General features: G+C 45.4%; 1 protein-coding gene across 3 annotated transcripts in view; it reads left to right on the plus strand.

Annotated features, from left to right (window-relative positions):
* The window catches only part of LOC140463628 (protein bicaudal C homolog 1-like), a 270,609-nt gene that overhangs the window by 139,116 nt on the left and 113,938 nt on the right, over positions 1-17,555 (plus strand). For all 3 annotated transcript variants that reach the window (XM_072557874.1, XM_072557876.1, XM_072557875.1), the window contains exon 3: positions 3,048-3,117. In XM_072557874.1, coding sequence (XP_072413975.1) covers positions 3,048-3,117 — 70 coding nt within the window. The remainder of the gene's footprint in view (positions 1-3,047; positions 3,118-17,555) is intronic.

The following is a 17,555-nucleotide window of genomic DNA, read 5'->3' on the forward strand; positions in this document are numbered from 1 at the left end:
TTGCCCTTTCTGTAGTCTCAGGATCATGTGTTATTATGATGAATGTGGTGGTTATTATGGCATCCAACCAAACAGTCAGGCCTCGAACCTGGTTGTGTAAGTAGCCTGTTCATTCACTGGTGCTGATGCGAGAAGGTATGAGAGCATGGATCACTCAGCACTGCTACAAAATTGTTATTCAACATGGAGGAGGAACGATATCCACTTCCTGAACAGTCAGAGTGCTCTCGCTCGCTCTCTCTCGCGCGCTCTCTCTCTCTTTTTAATACTCACTCACTTGCTCGCTCACACACTGACATACTCTCACACATATACTTGTACACTCTCTCTCTCTCTCTCTCTCTCTCTCTCTCTCTCTCTCTCTCTCTCTCTCTCTCTCACATGCTCTCTTTCACAGTCTGTGCAATTATTTAAGAAAGGAAAAGCCAGGGACCCACAGACCAGTGAGCCTGATGTCAGTGGTGGCTAAGTTGTTGCTGGGGTGGGGGGGGGGGGGAGCGGGGAGGGAGGTGGATGTTGATTCTGAGAGACAGGAGCTACATGCATTTGGAAAGGCAAAGACTGATTAGGGATAGCCAGCATGGCTTTGTGCAAGGGAAATCTTGTCTCTCAAATTTGATAGAGGTTTTTGAAGAGGTGACCAAGTAAGTAGATAAAGGCAGAGTGGTAGCCATTGTCTCCATGACTTTAGCTAGGCCTTTAAGAAGGTTTCACGTAGTAGATTGTTTCATAAGGTTGGCTCGCACGGGATCTAGGGAGAGCTAGCCAATTGGACACATGATTAGCCTGATGGTAGACAACAGAGGCTGGTGGTAGAGAGTTGTTGTTCAGGCCTGTGACTAGTGGTATGCTGCAAGGATCATGCTGGGTCCACCTTTTGTCATTTATATAAACAATTTGGATGAGAATATAGGAGACGTGGTTAGTAAGTATGTGGATGACACCAAAATTGGTGGTAAATTGGACATTAAAGAAGGTTATCTAAGAGTACAGTGGGATCTTGATCAACTGGATCAATGTGGGCTGGGTAATGGCAGCTGGAGTTTAATTTGGATAAATGTGAGGTATTGCATTTTGCTAAGACAAACCAGGGCAAGACTTAGACAATCAACAGCAGGGCCCTGGGTAGGGTTGTCGAACATAGAGACCTCTGGATGCATGTACATAGTTCCTTCAAAGTGGAGTCATAGGTCGACAGGATAGTGAAGAAGGTGTTTGGCGTGCTTGCCTTAATCGGTCAGAGCATTGTGTATCAAAATTGGGTTATCATAGTAGAGCTGTACAAGACATTGGTTAGGCCACATTTGGAGTATTGCTATAGGAAGGATGTTATTAAACTGGTAAGGCTGCAGCAAGGACTTATAAGGACATGACCAAAACTAGAGGGTTTGAGTTATAAGGAGAGCTTGAATAGACTGAGACATTTCTTTTTCCCTGGAGTGTAGGAGGCTGAGGGGTGACCTCATAGAGGTTCATAAAATCATAAGGGGCGTGGATATAGCGAATAGCAAAGTTCTTTTCCTCAGGGTGTGGGAGTCCAAAGCTAGAAGGCCTAGGTTTAAGGTGAGAGGGAAAGATTTTAAACTGACCGAGGGGGAACTTTTTCATGCAGAAGGTGATTTATGTGTGGAACAAGCTGCCAGAGGAAGTGGTAGAGGCAGATACAATTTAAGAGATATTTGGACAGATACATGGGTAAAAAATGTTTCGAGGGATAAGGGCCAAGTGCAGGCAAATGGGACTATGTTAGTTTAAGCAACTTGGTCGGCAAGGACAAGTTGGGCCGAAGGGGCTGTTTCTGTGCTCTGACACTCTCTCTAAGCTCCTACCTACTTCCAGCTCTCTAACCCACTCTCCTCTCTCCCTCCCTTCTTTCCTTCTCTTCCCACCCCCCCTCTTTTTTCCCCCCCCCCTTCCCCCCCCACCTCTCTTTCCCACCCCCACCCCCCCGTCTCCCTCTCCCTTTCCCCCTCCCTCTTGATGTGTATGAACAATTTCCAAGCGGTTTCGAGGACTTGAGAGTTTGTGGCTGGAGTTGGACCCCATGCCTTTTTAATACTAGAAACATTAAGAAGCGACCTCCACCTCTCACTGCCTCTCTCCAAAGTTGGCTGAGGCATAAACTCTGAATTTGGACTGCAGCTTTACCATCGCTTTGTGTGGGCAACATTGTTAATGCGAAATATTTACTTGTGATTACAAATTATTTCTCAAATTTTAACAATCTACTTTTGCTTTAGGATGTGCCAAAAATGAGCCATTGCAACAAGTAGTGTTATTGGCTAAACCTTGCTGCGATTGACTCATGCTCCCATATTCCGCTAAAATTCGAATGCTCTTATTCAAATGGCTTCACCCTTCTTCTGCTCTGTAACTCTGAGAATGCTGTGCTCCTGTATGCTGACCTCTTGTACATTCCCAACTCTACCACTTGTACTAAGCTTTGAAATTCCCTCCCTAAATCACCAGCCTCTCAGATGCTGTTGGCGTTTATGGGACGTTCTAATTTCCAAATATCTCTCCTTGTCATTGTTGGAGATTCTGGCTGACCATCAAATAACCAGCAAGGTCATCCTGATTCTTGTCTGCGAGGGGGGCATCTATAGAAAATAGAATCCCTACAGTGTGGAGAGAGACCCTTCAGCCCAACAAGTCCACACTGACCCTCCGAAGAGTAGCCCATCCAGACCCATTCTCCCACCCCACTACGTTTAACCGCTGACTAATGCACCTAATCTACACATTCCTGAACACAATGGGCAATTTAGCTTGGTTAATTCACCTAACCTGCACCTCTTTGCATTATGAGAGGAAACCGGAGCACCTGCAGGAAGCCCACGCAGACACTGGGAGAATGTGCAAACTCCACACAGACAGATGCCCGAGGCAGGAATCGAACCCGGGTCCTTGATGCTGTGAGGCAGCAGTGCTAACCACTGAGCCACCGTGCAGTTGATGAATTGAGCTGGTTCAGTATTAGACTGTGACAGATCGTGTGTTTTAGCTATTTAAATAAGGCTCTCATTCTCTTTCCTGTCTTTTAACAGATTATGGAGGAAACAAACACGCAAATAGCCTGGCCATCAAAACTGAAGATTGGAGCAAAGTCGAAGAAAGGTAATTGACTTTTGAGGAGTAATTCAATTGCTAAGGAAAAGCTTCAGTCATTTTGTGGAACAATGAAGTTTGCAGCAGGAGATATTGAGTTTATTTTGGCAGAGCCTTCCTTGAGCAGAGCATTATTTTGCAGAATACAGAATTGCTGTGTACCCTCTTGGGGAAAATGGTTTCTTGCCATTAGGAGAAAAATGATCTTTCACAGTGGCTGTGGTGTAACTGACCTCCAGAATAGACAATGACACTTGACTTGCTGTGTTTGAATTATTGTAAAGCACAAACTGGGACTGGATCATGCCAGTCATTTTAACATGCTGCTTAGTGAGGATACACGATGCATGTTCCAGCATTCAGTCATGACCAGCATTGCCAAGAAGTGATCAAAGTGCCTCTCCATTGTGAAACAAAGATTAATTTAATGGAAAGAAACCCTCTCTATCCTTGTGTCATGCGCTGGATGTCAGTGGTTCCTGCTTGTTCATTTTCTCCAAAGGCCTGTGACATTGCCATATCATTTTAAGCTGCTGTATGTCACAGTAATCTCAGACATATGGACGTACATGGAATAGTGTAGGTTAGATGAGCATCAGATTGGTATGACAGGTCGGCGCAACATCGAGGGCTGAAGGGCCTATACTGCGCTGTTATGTTCTGTGTTCGACATGAAATTGCTCTATACTTACCAAGAACCAAACCTCAAGCAGTTCTCCAAACAGTGCCTTTCCCAGCACTTCTGCCACTATCGTGTCGCAAGTTTGTCAAACTGTGTTCGGATGCCAGGATAGACGAATATTCTAGTTTACGAGGTACTGGACAAAATGTACTTTACTGTATTGGATATTTGAGCTCCCTGTCTCTATGGAATGACTCAGATATTTTGAATCAACATGTTCAGCGATTTTATGATGCACATCTGGAGCGGGTACCATTTGAGCCCTGGACTTGGCTCAGACAGGTAGAGCCACTCCCACAAGATGGACTGTTATAGTCTTATAACTTGCATGCTTCCCATTTTGGAAACTATCATTTCAAGTTGGATCCATCTCACTTGACAATGTCAACATTTTGGTCCCTTCAAAAGTAAACCAGCTTCAGAGTTAATTGAGTGTAAACAAGCAGGAGGCTGGGAGAACACAGCGAGCCAGGCTGTATCAGGAGGTGGAGAAGTCAACATTTCGGGTGTAACCCTTTTTCAGAATTATACCTGAAATATTGACTTCTCCACCACCTGATACTGCCTGGCTTGCTGTGTTCTTTCAGCCTCCTTGGATCAGCATTTGCAGTTTATTTTGTCTCTATCTGAGTTAATTGAGAGCAGGCAGTGCTCATTGAAGTTTGCACGGAAGAGCTTTTTTTTCCCCCCCCCCCCCAAACAACAGAGTTTGCTTCTGGATAGAGAGAGAATCCAGAAGGGGAGGGTAGATATTGGAAGTGAAACTTGTAGTTCAACAATCATACTTAAAATCACAGACTATCATCTATTGCCTGATTCAGTATACAGATATCAGTGTGTAAAACATGGTAGCAGAGAATTATAGCATCATAGAACATAGAAAAGTGCAGCCCAGAACAGGCCCTTTGGCCCATGGTGTTGTGCTGAGATTTAATCCTAATGTAAAATATAGTAACTTAACCTACGCATCCCTCAACTCACTGCTATCCATGTGCATGTCCAGCAGTCGCTTAAATGTCCCAATGACTTCGCTTCCACCACCACCGCTGACAACGCATTCCATGCATTCACAACTCTCTGCATAAAGAACCTACTTCTGACATCTCCTTTATACCTTCCTCCTAATATCTTCAAACTATGACTTCTCGTACCAGTCAATCCTGTCCTGGGGAAAAGTCTCTGGCTAATAACTCTATCTATTCCTGTAATTATTTTGTACACCTCGATCAGGTCTCCTCTCTTCCTCCTTCTCTCCAGAGAGAAAAGTCTGAGCTTATTCAACCTCTCTACATAAGGCATGCCCTCCAGTCCAGGCGGCATCCTGGTAAACCTTCTTTGCACCCTCTCCAAAGCCTCTGTATCTTTCCTATAGTAGGGCAACCAGAACTGGACACAATATTCCAAGTGTGGTCTCACCAGGGAATTATAGAGCTGTAGCAAAACCTCACTGCTCTTAAACTCGGTCCCCCGTTAATGAAAGCCAAAATACCATATGCTTTGTGAACAACCTTATCCACTTGAGTGGCAACTTTGAAGGATCTATGTACTTGCCCACCCAGATCCCTCTGTTCCTCCACACTGCTGAGAGGTGCAAGAGAGGAGCAAAGGACTTCTGGGAAGATGAGTCTAACCATTTAAAACACTTACCTGAGGCGACAGGCCCGACCCTCAGTCTGGCCAACCTCTTGTTCCTTACATAAGTCTAGTTCACCTTGGGGCTTTCCTTTATCCAACATGCTAAGGCTTTTTCACGCCCACTTCCAGATCTCCTAAGTCCATTCTTCAGTTCGTTCCAGGCAACCTTGTAACTCTCAAGAGCCCTGTCTGATCCTTGCCTCCTCAATCTTAACTGAAAATGTGTTGCTGGAAAAGCGCAGCAGGTCAGGCAGCATCCAAGGAGCAGGAGAATCGACGTATCGGGCATGAGCCCTTCTTCAGGAATGAGGAAAGTGTGTCCAGCAGGCTAAGATAAAAGCTAGGGAGGAGGGACTTGGGGGAGGGGCGTTGGAAGTGCGATAGGTGGAAGGAGGTCAAGGTGAGGGTGATAGGCCGGAGTGGGGGTAGGGGCGGAGAGGTCAGGAAGAAGACTGCAGGTTAGGAAGGCGGTGCTGAGTTCAAGGGTTGGGACTGAGACAAGGTGGGGGGAGGGGAAATGAGGAAACTGGAGAAATCTGAGTTCATCCCTTGTGGTTGGATGGTTCCAAGGCGGAAGATGAGGTGCTCTTCCTCCAGCCGTCGTGTTGCTATGGTCTGATGATGGAGGAGTCCAAGGACCTGCATGTCCTTGGTGGAGTGGGAGGAGGAGTTGAAGTGTTGGGCTACGGTGTGGTTGGGTTGGGTGGTCCGGGTGTCCCAGAGGTGTTCTCTGAAACGTTCCGCAAGTAGGCGGCCTGTCTTCCCAATATAGAGGAGGCCACATCGGGTGCAGTGGATGCAGTAAATGATGTGTGTGGAGGTGCAGGTGAATTGTGGCAGATATGGAAGGATCCCTTGGGGCCTTGGAGGGAAGTAAGGGGGGAAGTTTTGCATTTCTTGTGGTTGCAGGGGAAGGCGCCGGGAGTGGAGGTTGGGTTGGTGGGGGGTGTTGACCTGACGAGGGAGTCACAGAGGGAGTGGTCTTTTCGGAACACTGATAGGGGAGGGGAGGGAAATATATCCCTGGTGGTGGGGTCCGTTTGGAGGTGGCGGAAATGACGGCGGATGATACGTTGGACATGGAGGTTGGTGGGTTGGTAGGTGAGGACCAGTGGGGTTCTGTCCTGGTGGCGGTTGGAGGGGTGGGGCTCAAAGGCGGAGGAGTGGGAAGTGGAGGAGATGCGGTGGAGAGCATCGTCAACCACATGTGAGGGGAAATTGCGGTCTTGGAAGAAGGAGGCCATCTGGGTTGTACGGTATTGGAACTGGTCCTCCTGGGAGCAGATGCAGCGGAGACGAAGGAATTGTGAATATGGGATGGCATTTTTACAGGGGGCAGGGTGGGAGGAGGTGTAGTCTAGGTAGCTGTGGGAGTTGGTCGGTTTATAGTAAATGTCCGTGTTGATTCGGTCGCCCGAGATAGAAATGGAAAGGTCTAGGAAGGGGAGGGAGGAGTCTGAGACGGTCCAGGTGAATTTGAGGTCTGGGTGGAAGGTGTTGGTAAAGTGGATGAACTGTTCAACCTCCTCGTGGGAGCACGAGGCAGCGCCGATACAGTCATTGATGTAGCGGAGGAAAAGGTGGGGTGGTGGTGCCAGTGTAGCTGCGGATGATGGACTGTTCCACAAAACCTCCGAAAGGTTCATATCTTCGTAGACGGCTGGAGGAAGAGCGCCTCATCTTCCACCTAGGAACCCTCCAACCACAAGGGATGAACTCTGATTTCTCCACTTTCCTCATTTCCCCTCCCCCCACCTTGTCTCAGTCCCAACCCTCGAACTCCGCACCGCCTTCCTAACCTGCAATCTTCTTCCTGACCTCTCCACCCCTACCCCCACTCCGGCCTATCACCCTCACCTTGACCTCCTTCCACCTATCGCATTTCCAATGCCCCTCCCCCAAGTCCCTCCTCCCTACCTTTTATCTTAGCCTGCTGGACACACTTTCCTCATTCCTGAAGAAGGACTCATGCCCGAAACGTCGATTCTCCTGTTCCTTGGATGCTGCCTGACCTGCTGCGCTTTTCCAGCAGCACATTTTCAGCTCTGATCTCCAGCATCTGCAGTCCTCACTTTCTCCTCCTCAATCTTAAGTAATCTTCCTTCCTCTTGACTAGATGCTCCACATCTCTTGTCATCCAAGTTTCCTTCACCCTACCATCCCTTCCTTGCCACAGTGGGACAAACCTGTCCAAAACTTGCAGCAAGTGCTCCCTAAATTTCCTCCACATTTCGTGTCATGCATGTCTCTGAGAATATCTGTTCCCAATTTATGCTCCACAGTTCTTGCCTAATAGCACTGTAATTCCCCCGAATTAAATTCTTTCCCACACCATCCGTTCCTATCCCTCTCCACGACTACAGTAAAGGTCAGCGAGTTGTGATCACTATCACCGAAATGCTCCCTCACAGAGAGATCTGACACCTGACCTGTTTCGTTGCCAAACACCAAATCCAATATGGTCTCCCCTCTCTAGTAGACCTATCTACTTGTACCGTGGTAACATCCATGTCTCTGAACAAGGAGGCTTCTGTTCAACTCCGACCTGCTCCAGAGGTGATTAATTAAGAACACTAAACCGGTTGATTAGAAGATACCAAAAGCTGAGTTACTCCCCCTGAGGATTATCTCCTGGCTGGAGAGAGCATCCAGAAGGAAAGCTTGTAAACTGGTGTTTGCATTAAACTATAGTTTAAATCTGTTGTAAATCTAGCAATGTCTTTCCCTGCCTGAATCATTGTGTTAAACACTGGCAGCAGAGCAATGTGTAGACGTATTCAAACCTGGCCATGGGTGAAAGTGATAAATACCAATAGTTGCAGAAATTGATCTGTCCCTTACCAGCATCTTGCTGGGCTCACACATGTCATGTTTATTTTCTTTCGACCGGCAGGGAACATGAATTGATATCAATTAACTACCTTGTTGCATGTCATTGGGGAGCTGTATTCTGGATTAGTGATGCTGGAAGAGCACAGCAGTTCAGGCAGCATCCAAGGAGCTTCAAAATCGACGTTTCGGGCAAAAGCCCTTCATCAGGAATAAAGGCAGTGAGCCTGAAACGTGGAGAGATAAGGTAGAGGAGGGTGGGGGTGGGGAGAAAGTAGCATAGAGTACAATGGGTGAGTGGGGGAGGAGATGAAGGTGATAGGTCGGGGAGGAGAGGGTGGAGTGGATAGGTGGAAAAGGAGATAGGCAGGTAGGACAAGTCCGGACAAGTCAAGGAGACAGTTACTGAGCTGGAAGTTTGGAACTAGGGTGAGGTGGGGGAAGGGGAAATGAGGAAACTGTTGAAGTCCACATTGATGCCCTGGGGTTGAAGTGTTCCGAGGCGGAAGATGAGACGTTCTTCCTCCAGGCGTCTGGTGGTGAGGGAGCGGCGGTGAAGGAGGCCCAGGACCTCCATGTCCTCGGCAGAGTGGGAGGGGGAGTTGAAATGTTGGGCCATGGGGCGGTGTGGTTGATTGGTGCGGGTGTCCCGGAGATGTTCCCTAAAGTGCTCTGCTAGGAGGCGCCCAGTCTCCCCAATGTAGAGGAGACCGCATCGGGAGCAACAGATACAATAAATGATATTAGTGGGTGTGCAAGTATTTGAGTAGTGCACCAAGATAGTGCACCAAGATATTGCGCCTCGAGGTGACAGGGGCTGAGGATATGATGTGCGCACAGAGAATGTATTGGAGTCAGAGGGGACTTGGTTTTTGCACTCTTCACTCAGGATATGCTTGACCGGTGTAATTTCCAGCAACTGCTTTGTGAAAGCCTGATTTAAGGAGCTTTGAAGAGATGGGAAGTTTAGTCAAGACATAGATGCATTCAAAGACTTGGGGGGAAGAATTGACCATTGGAAATGAGATAGTGGTTGGAGAAGATGGAAGGAGTAAGAAGTGGTCTAGGGAAGTTGGTGGGAGATGTGAGAGAGAGCAAGAGCAAGTGGTGGTTTTAATGATGGTGTGTAGCAGGAAAGGGAAGCCATCAGTTAAGGATCAAGCCAGATGCTAGGAACAAGTTGATTGGTTGGAAATGAGGTTGGAACTGGTAATCTTTAAACCAGAAATGAGGAGAGTGATCTTTGTGGTGGCTTTTGTTTGTTCAATTTACTGAAACTAGTAGCAATCAAACACTCAGTTAGGCCCATTCCACTACACCTTGAGGGAAGCATACATGCATTCCATATCTAGGCAAAAGTGAGGACTGCAAATGCTGGAAACCAGAGTGGTGCTGGAAAAGCATTTGACCTGGGGGGTTGCAGTGAGAGAGATTCACTGAGATTCTTGTGGAGAGAGGAGAAATTCTTCAAGGTAGGCATCCTTGCAAGAGGATTCGCAGTGAGGTTAAAATCAATTAGTCAAAAGTGAGGACTGTAGATGCTGGAAACCAGAGTTTAGATCAGAGTGGTGCTTTTCCAGCACCACTCTGATCATGCATTCCATATCTACCTAGACAGAATAATTAGTTTCTCTGTTCCCTCTCTTGAATACACACTTATGTTGCTGAGCATCAATTTGTCAGTGCTAATGGAAAGCTGCTTTGTGTTTAGCCAATAAGAGCTATTTGTCAAATTTGTAATTCATCTGTCAGAATCTGTTGGAAGAATGAGATACTGACCATCAAGCTTCTGTTAATGTGGATTTAAGTGTTGTGCTGCTGTTTAACTAACCACGAGATGTTACTGGATTTAAAAGCTGTGAGTGCCTCATTCACACTCCTATTGTAGAACACATATTGTACAAATACTCCCTTAGAAATGATCACTCAGCAATTTGTTTACCAATGTAAGTTAACTTGGAAATGAAATACTGTGGAAATCTAAGGTGAAATCCTGAATTGCACTTGTTATGCTGGGATCTGTCTATAGCAGACAGGGTGCTAGCAAATACAGTCCCTTTTAAAATTATAATTCACTGACTTTTGTAGATCTCTATGGCTCTTCTACTAGTATTTTTTAAAGCTTTGTAGGGCATTAAATGGCACCACATCAAGAGCTGTTAAATAAAACTGATTTACCGGTGGCGTCAACTTCATTTATAAATAAAAGGCTTAAAGAGAGAAAACAATGAGCCGTGGTTAAATGGTTCTTTTTCAGTGCAGAGAGTGATAGGCTGTTGTATTTCGATGGGTCAGTGCTCAGACTGCTGCTTTCTTTATGCTGTGCCTCTATATCATGACTTGGTTATTGTGAGTATTGAGCAAAATTAATTGGTGATACCACGTAGGAGGAGTGGCCGCACTTGCTAGTTTCACCCAACACCTTAAATCTGTGGCTATGTATTTTAGACAGCTTCCCCAACCCACCTTTATCGCTAAAATGCCTCCTTCTGAGAACTATGCCGGTAAATCTGCTCCGTACCTCTCCAAAGACCACTCATCTGTTCGAAAGTGTGGTGGTCAGAACAGGAAATCCAACAGGAAGATTGACTGCTTCCCACTGCTTGCACAGTACAAAGGTTAAATATAGAAACAGCAGTGGGCCAATCAGCCCCTCGAGCCTGTTCTACCACTCGATGAGATCATGGCTGATCTGTGGCCGAACTCCATATTGGCCCATATCCCTTCCTACATGGCTTAACAAAAATGTTTCTATCTCCAGTTTAAAAGGAATAATTGATCCAGCATCCACAGTCATTTATAGAAGAGTGTTCCAAACATCATCTATCCTTTTGTGCATCGAAGTGCTTTGTAACATCTCTGTTGGACAGTCTGAAACTAAAACTCAGAGCATGCTCCCAAGTTTGAGAATCCCTAACCAGTGGAAATAGCTTATGTCCACCTACCCTGTCTTTTCCTCTTAGCAACTTGAAGACCTGGATTGGATCACCCCTTAACCTTCCAAAGGGGAGGAATTAATGTGAGTTTCTTTTGCCCAACTCAAGTTGTTGTTTGTGTGACTCCAGTTGGGGAAACCGCTGGTCTATCCTGTAGAATCCTTTCAATCTTTTCATCCCCCAGAGAGTGGCACCAGCTTCACTCCTTCAGCGGGCTAGCACAGGCATGGCAGGCTGAATGGATCACCCCTCTATGCTGTATCCACGCGGCGAGCCTCCGAGCTGGAGTGAATAGAGCATCGAGTGAGCTGGGACCAAGTAGAATGGCAACAGAGATACTGAAGTCACGAGCCAATGTGGAATTTGATAAATTGCTTTTGGAATAAGTCCAGGTTCTTAACATCCGCATGAGCAGTCATTCCAACCCCAGATGCCATGCCCTGCTCCCAGATGCGGTTTTTTTAGGGGGTCGTAAGCAAAACTTATGCAGTCAGCCATAATAACTCTTTGGGGGCTGCTACTGTTCTGAACTCCTGTCTGGTAGGGAATGGAGTTCTGGATTTCTATGACCCTTTGTGTGGACAAGCTACCTCCTGCTTTCAAACCGAAATTGCTCAGCTTTCTGAAGGGACTGCTTATTACCTGCAGAATGAAGGGAAAGTGTTTTTCAGGGCTGCGAACGCAGGCTGTATCTTGGGCAGGAGCCATGAGTGCTTTTACCCAGACCTGAACTGTGTGGTGAAGTTGGTATTGAGATGGCCACAAGGGCGACGACCACACTGCAACCTCTGGGCTATTCCTGGTGCCTGACCCCTGGCAATGTGCCACTCAGAGCTCGGGCAGTTCAGTTCTGTTTGTCCTTAGATTTGTTGGCCAGTGCTGGTTTGAATTTTATGTGTTTGGAAACCAGTGCAAAATCTTAAATGAGAACACCAAGATCTGTTGGTATTGGCAGCTTGATGCAGCAGAAAATTAAGTGGTATGTTATAAGTGGCCCCCAAAGGTTCCATGAAACACACCCAAGTAGCCGACAAAGCCAAAGGATCTGGATGCCCCGAGGCTGCAGCAACACTCTGTCCTCCATTTTCCTCATGCTTCATTAGTTCCAGCATCGCACCGTAACAAATAGCAGAATGAAACATGCACCAAGATCTGTGATTGTTGATAAGATGGTTGGTCCAGCATGGCAGTGTTCTAATAAAGTTGTGTTCACATCCCTCCACCATTCCACTTCAATCCTGCCTTTCCTGCTTGCGCACAAGCAGCATATAACAACAACTTGCTTCTCAGTAGCACCTTCAGCGAGATAAAACATCCCAAAGTGCTTCACCAGCGTATCACAGGACACGCTATGGTAGTGAGCCCGCAAAAGGAGCGATTAGGGCGGATGACCAACATTTTGTCAAAGGGATCTACAAGTAAAACTGTTCTCAGCCTTGTGTAAAAATAAACCTGCATTTATGTAGCAGCTATCTCCTCTCAAAGTGATTTATATCATTGCAGTGTTGGAGCCATGGAGAGCAGATATGGATTAGTGTTTACATTTAAACTTCTCCTTTATCAGGTACTTTTTTGTTCTTGCTTCTTTTTGCGCTCTTCATGATGTCTTTCTATGTTTTTGTTTTTGTTTCTTTTCCCCCTCATCCTATCCTCTGTACTCTGTCACTGCATTGCACACTCATTCTGTCACCAATGCTGTTTCTCACTGAAAAAAAACTTGCATTTATGTAGCACCTTTTCATGCTTTCAGAAACTGCCAAAGTGCTTTCCGGCGTATGAAGTACTTTTTGAAGTGTAGTCCTTGTTGAAACGTGGGAAACACGGCTGCCAGTGTACACCCAGCAAGCTCCCATTGTGATTATGGCCAGAGCTGGTTTGGCGACATTGATTGAGGGAGAAATATTTGTCTTGACATTTGGTTCCCCTACTTCCCCTCTTCAAAGTAGTGATATGTACCATCCACCCATACAGATGTTTAATACATCATCTGAGAGACTCCCTGTCGGAGGTAGAGCACAACGTCACTTCTTGGCGTCAGCTTTGGCTTTGATTTTCAAGTCCTTGAACACATACCTTCTGACGAGAGTGAGAATGCTACTAACTGAGCCATCACTGACATACCCCAAGTTTTCTATTGCTCTGTTACACCTACCCCCAAACTCAAATGCATAAGTTCACTAGTGCTAGCACACGATTACCCACTGTATTGCATTGTTCTCACGCCCATTTACTCGGAGTGACAGAGTTGAGAATTGACTTGCACTGTTTTATTCTGACTGACGGTGTTTTTCACAGAACTGTTTCAAGCAGGATTCTACCTCAATCACTGCATCAACTAGGTGCTGGCACAGACTGGGTTGGAAGGACAGTTATTCTGAACTTCTCATCTCTTTATTTTTCCAATTTTTTTCCCCTAAGAATTTGTAGTTAACAATCTGTACCTAGGTACCTTTACACGTAAGATGGCACCATCAGTGGTGACTCGTTCACTTTTCACTGTACTTGTATGAGTACGTGTGACAATAAAGCTAATTCTATATTCTAAAAGCTGCCTCCTAATTGTGCTCTTGGAAATACATTATAAAGGCACATCTCTCGGGTAAACACTTTCCCATGAATATTATTATAACCCATTTCTTTCTATCCTAAATGAAGTGCCTTCTCTTTTGCTCAGAATTATTCCCTGTTGCTTCCACTAAATAGTGACATGACACAATTGTGTTGGGAACTGATGTGATCTCCCAAGAAGCTGCGGTTTGTCAGGATCTGATGGGGCAGTTTGGGTTCACTTGTCCCACCCCAACAGGCCCAATGCTTTGTTCCAGGGAGAAAGAGCTTCTAGCTGTGTCAGTGTGGATGGGGATTCACAGTCTGCTGATTCCTGTAAATGTCAGAGTAAGTTATAACAATCTGGCCTTGTCTCTGACAAGGCGTGATAATATTGGTGTTATTCTGTGATTGCTGCAGGAATTGAGATGGAATGCTTGGCACAGTTCGATGTGAATCCTCCATTTCACATGCATAATTAGGTCAGTTTGGAAAAACAGTGCAGTTTAATTCTCAACTTTGTCTTCCCTGGTATTAGTCACAAGTATAAGCCAATCAGATTAAGGAACCAACTCTTTGACCTTTTTCGCTTTTCTCATTCATAATTTTGTCCCAATTTGGGCTTGTGTGTATTCGTACAAGTAGGAAGGACTATAATAGATCAATGTGTAAGGTATAGAAGCAAAGAGAACTAGACAGGTAGCAGGGAGATAGAACTCTATTGACTCTCATTCTGCCACTGTGTAGCCTTGAGACGATTCAACCTTACATGGGGATTGCTATTTGCTTGCTTCGCGTAATTCCAGTCAGTTCTCTTGACCCCTCCACATGGCTGGATCTAATATTCAAGTCTTTTAAACTTCAGGGATTAACTGAGGAGCAGAAGTACACTACTCAGTCCCTCAAATCAGTTCTGCCATTCTAGATCGTGACTGCTCACCTACCTCAACACCGCTCTCCCGTCCTTTTTTTCCAACGTCCCTTAATACCTAGAACATATGCACCATACATGTCTGCAGTGAGGAATGCTCCACTGTTTGAGGAACCATCTTTTCCAATGAGACATTAAACAGAGACCTTTTGGTTTAGAAAATCTCAAGGTATTACAAAAGAGAGAATGTTCTCCCGGTGTCCTAGCCAAGTTAAAATTGGTGACCTCGTCATTATCCCATTGACATTTGTGAGACTTTGCAGGATGCAAATTGATGACTGTGTTCTTCCATGTTACAACAATGACTGCACTTCCAGTTTACTGGGAAAGTATTTGGGGATATCTTAGGGGTCTTTGGGGCTGGAGAGGGTGCGAAGTTATTTCGGGCTGGGAGAGGGAGTGGTTTCTTCACAAGGAGGGTGGTGAATCTTCAGTATTCTCTGTCCAGAGGGCAGTGGAGGCTTAACCAATGACTATTTCTGCAAATCAAAAAATAAAAAGGATACAGTGAAGCAGAAGGTCAGCCATAATCTCATTTGAATGGCCAAATTGATTTAAACGGCAGAATGGCCCCCATTTCTTATGTCCCACATATCAGTAAATAGGATGGGTGCTGTAACCTGTTGGAGTAATGGGGATGGAATTGGTTGCTGGTAGTTAGGGTAAATAAGCAACAACAAATTTACAACCTGTTTTATGAATCGTTAAATGGCAGAAACGTTCATGTTATGTGTTAACTTGACTGTGAGTTCACTCTGATTTTGCCTTGCTGTTTGACCAAGTAGGGCATCACATCCTGCCCCTTAGTGAGTCTTAGTGGGTAGATGGTTTACTGTCAAGGGCCAAATACATTGCTTAACTCTGGTTTCTGTTTCTCCCCTGTTCCTTATGCTCAGGTGCTGTCTGGATGTACTGTTGCCTGACTGAGGAGAAGATATTGAGTTGGAGTATACTTGATGCAGAGGGCATTCTGCCTGTTATAGAGCTCACTAGTTAGCAGTGACTGCTTCTGGTTTATCATGGGGAATTTTTGGGCTTTTATTCTACAATTTTAAGATAAAGCTAAAGCCTTGCTGGAGAATTGGGTAAAGCCAGTAGTTTCTGCATCGTTTAGATGGGCTGCCTCGATCGAGTGACTGCTTATTGCTGCAGTTCATACAAAACTGCCCCAATGTTGAAACAAGGAGAAATCCTGAAAAAGACCCTCCGGTCAAAGAGTTCAGGATCATACTGTGGTTCCATCTGGAAGAGCAGAATCAATTGATGAACTTCACAGCACTTTCTGACCAATAGAATTGTTCTGAGTAAAATCAGGGTCACATTGAACAGTTTACGTTAGGCAGTGGCTGAGTGCGAGTTGCTGTGAAAATGAGTTTCCTGTTTCTGGTGGGAACAGGTGACTTTAACAAGTAATAAATCAATATTTATTATAATAATTCATCTTTTTAGCTATTTTTCCATCAACCCGTTTGGAGATATTTTTACACACCTCTGGAACAGGTGGGCTTTGTACCTGGTCCAGGGGTAGGGCCACTGCCACCATGCCACACAATAATTAGTAATAATAGTGTCTATTGTGCGGTTTTGTCTGGTTTGACGTTTCCAACGTGTTCATGTATGCGATGTTCGGGCAGTTGTTTTACTGAAAGTAATGAGCAAACCTCAACTCTGCATCAGAATTGAATTGAATTAGCTTTGTTGGCGCATGTACTCAAAGTTAACAAGTCGCCACTTACGTTGCGAAGGCTGTTCTGGGTCCCATTCAAGAGCCTTGAGCACTTACTGTAGGCTGACACTCTGCTGAAGTACTTCAGGGGGTGCTGCACTGTCTGAAATGCTGTCTTTTGGATGGATGTTAAACTGAGACTAAAGTTACCTCTTGGGTGTATGTAAAATGGTTCTATGCAATGACTAAGTTTGGGATCATCCCCAGTGTGCTGTGAAGCAGCTAATCCTGAATGAACATCTCTCAAAACAGTTACTACCTTACTGCTGTTTGTGGTCAAATTTGCTGCTGCATTCCGAAGGCCTCGCAAGGACTCTTGGGATGCAATAGTAATGTCCCAACCCCTGAATTAGGTCTGGGTTCAAGTCCCACCTATCAAAGCCTCACACCTACAGATACATTTTCTTTTCTCCTGTTTACTTTGTTCACCAAACTTTTCCAAATGTAACAGTACTTGTCATAAAAAGATCATACAGTAAATTGTGACCGATAATCCAGGACTGGCTGAAGGTTCTAGGTGAGAGTGGCACTGGAAAAGCACATTAGGTCAGGCAGCATCCAAGGAGCAGGAAATATTAGCACCACTTTGATCTAAACTCTGGTTTCCAGCATCTGCAGTCCTCACTTATGCCCTGAAGGATCTAGGTGACCCACTCCTGATTGTATTTTCCTGAAGAGCCTAGAAAAGCTGAATGTGTTGAAACAGTTGCCCGTGATGTTACACTAAAGCAGTTTTCACTTTAAACACAGTATCACCTCAGATCCCCAGTGGTTCAGTGAGTGAACAAGCCCTCTGGAATTCTGGTCCTTGCAGAATTGGCACACGTAGATAGTGTGTCATCATAAGTGGCCCAGTCTTTTTTGCTGGTGATTACTGATCAATTCCAGCTGAAAATGAGGCGTTTAGAGAGTGTCGGGGGAGCACAGTGTCGGGTAGATTTGCGTTGTTCCTCATACGCAATGGACTGCCTGTGTTATGTGTTAACAAAGAAGCTTGAGGTATTGTGATAAGACACTGGAGATAATTTAATAGTCCAGGAGACTGCACTGCAGCAAGCATTGGAGCCAAGAGGAAGAAAGAAAATTGTCTCAAAATGTTCTGGTTGCTCTGATCTATATAAAACCTTGTTAATTAGTTGACATTGCATGTTAGCGAGCTGT

Source organism: Chiloscyllium punctatum, chromosome 38, assembly GCF_047496795.1.
Source record: "Chiloscyllium punctatum isolate Juve2018m chromosome 38, sChiPun1.3, whole genome shotgun sequence".
Classification (NCBI taxonomy): domain Eukaryota; kingdom Metazoa; phylum Chordata; class Chondrichthyes; order Orectolobiformes; family Hemiscylliidae; genus Chiloscyllium; species Chiloscyllium punctatum.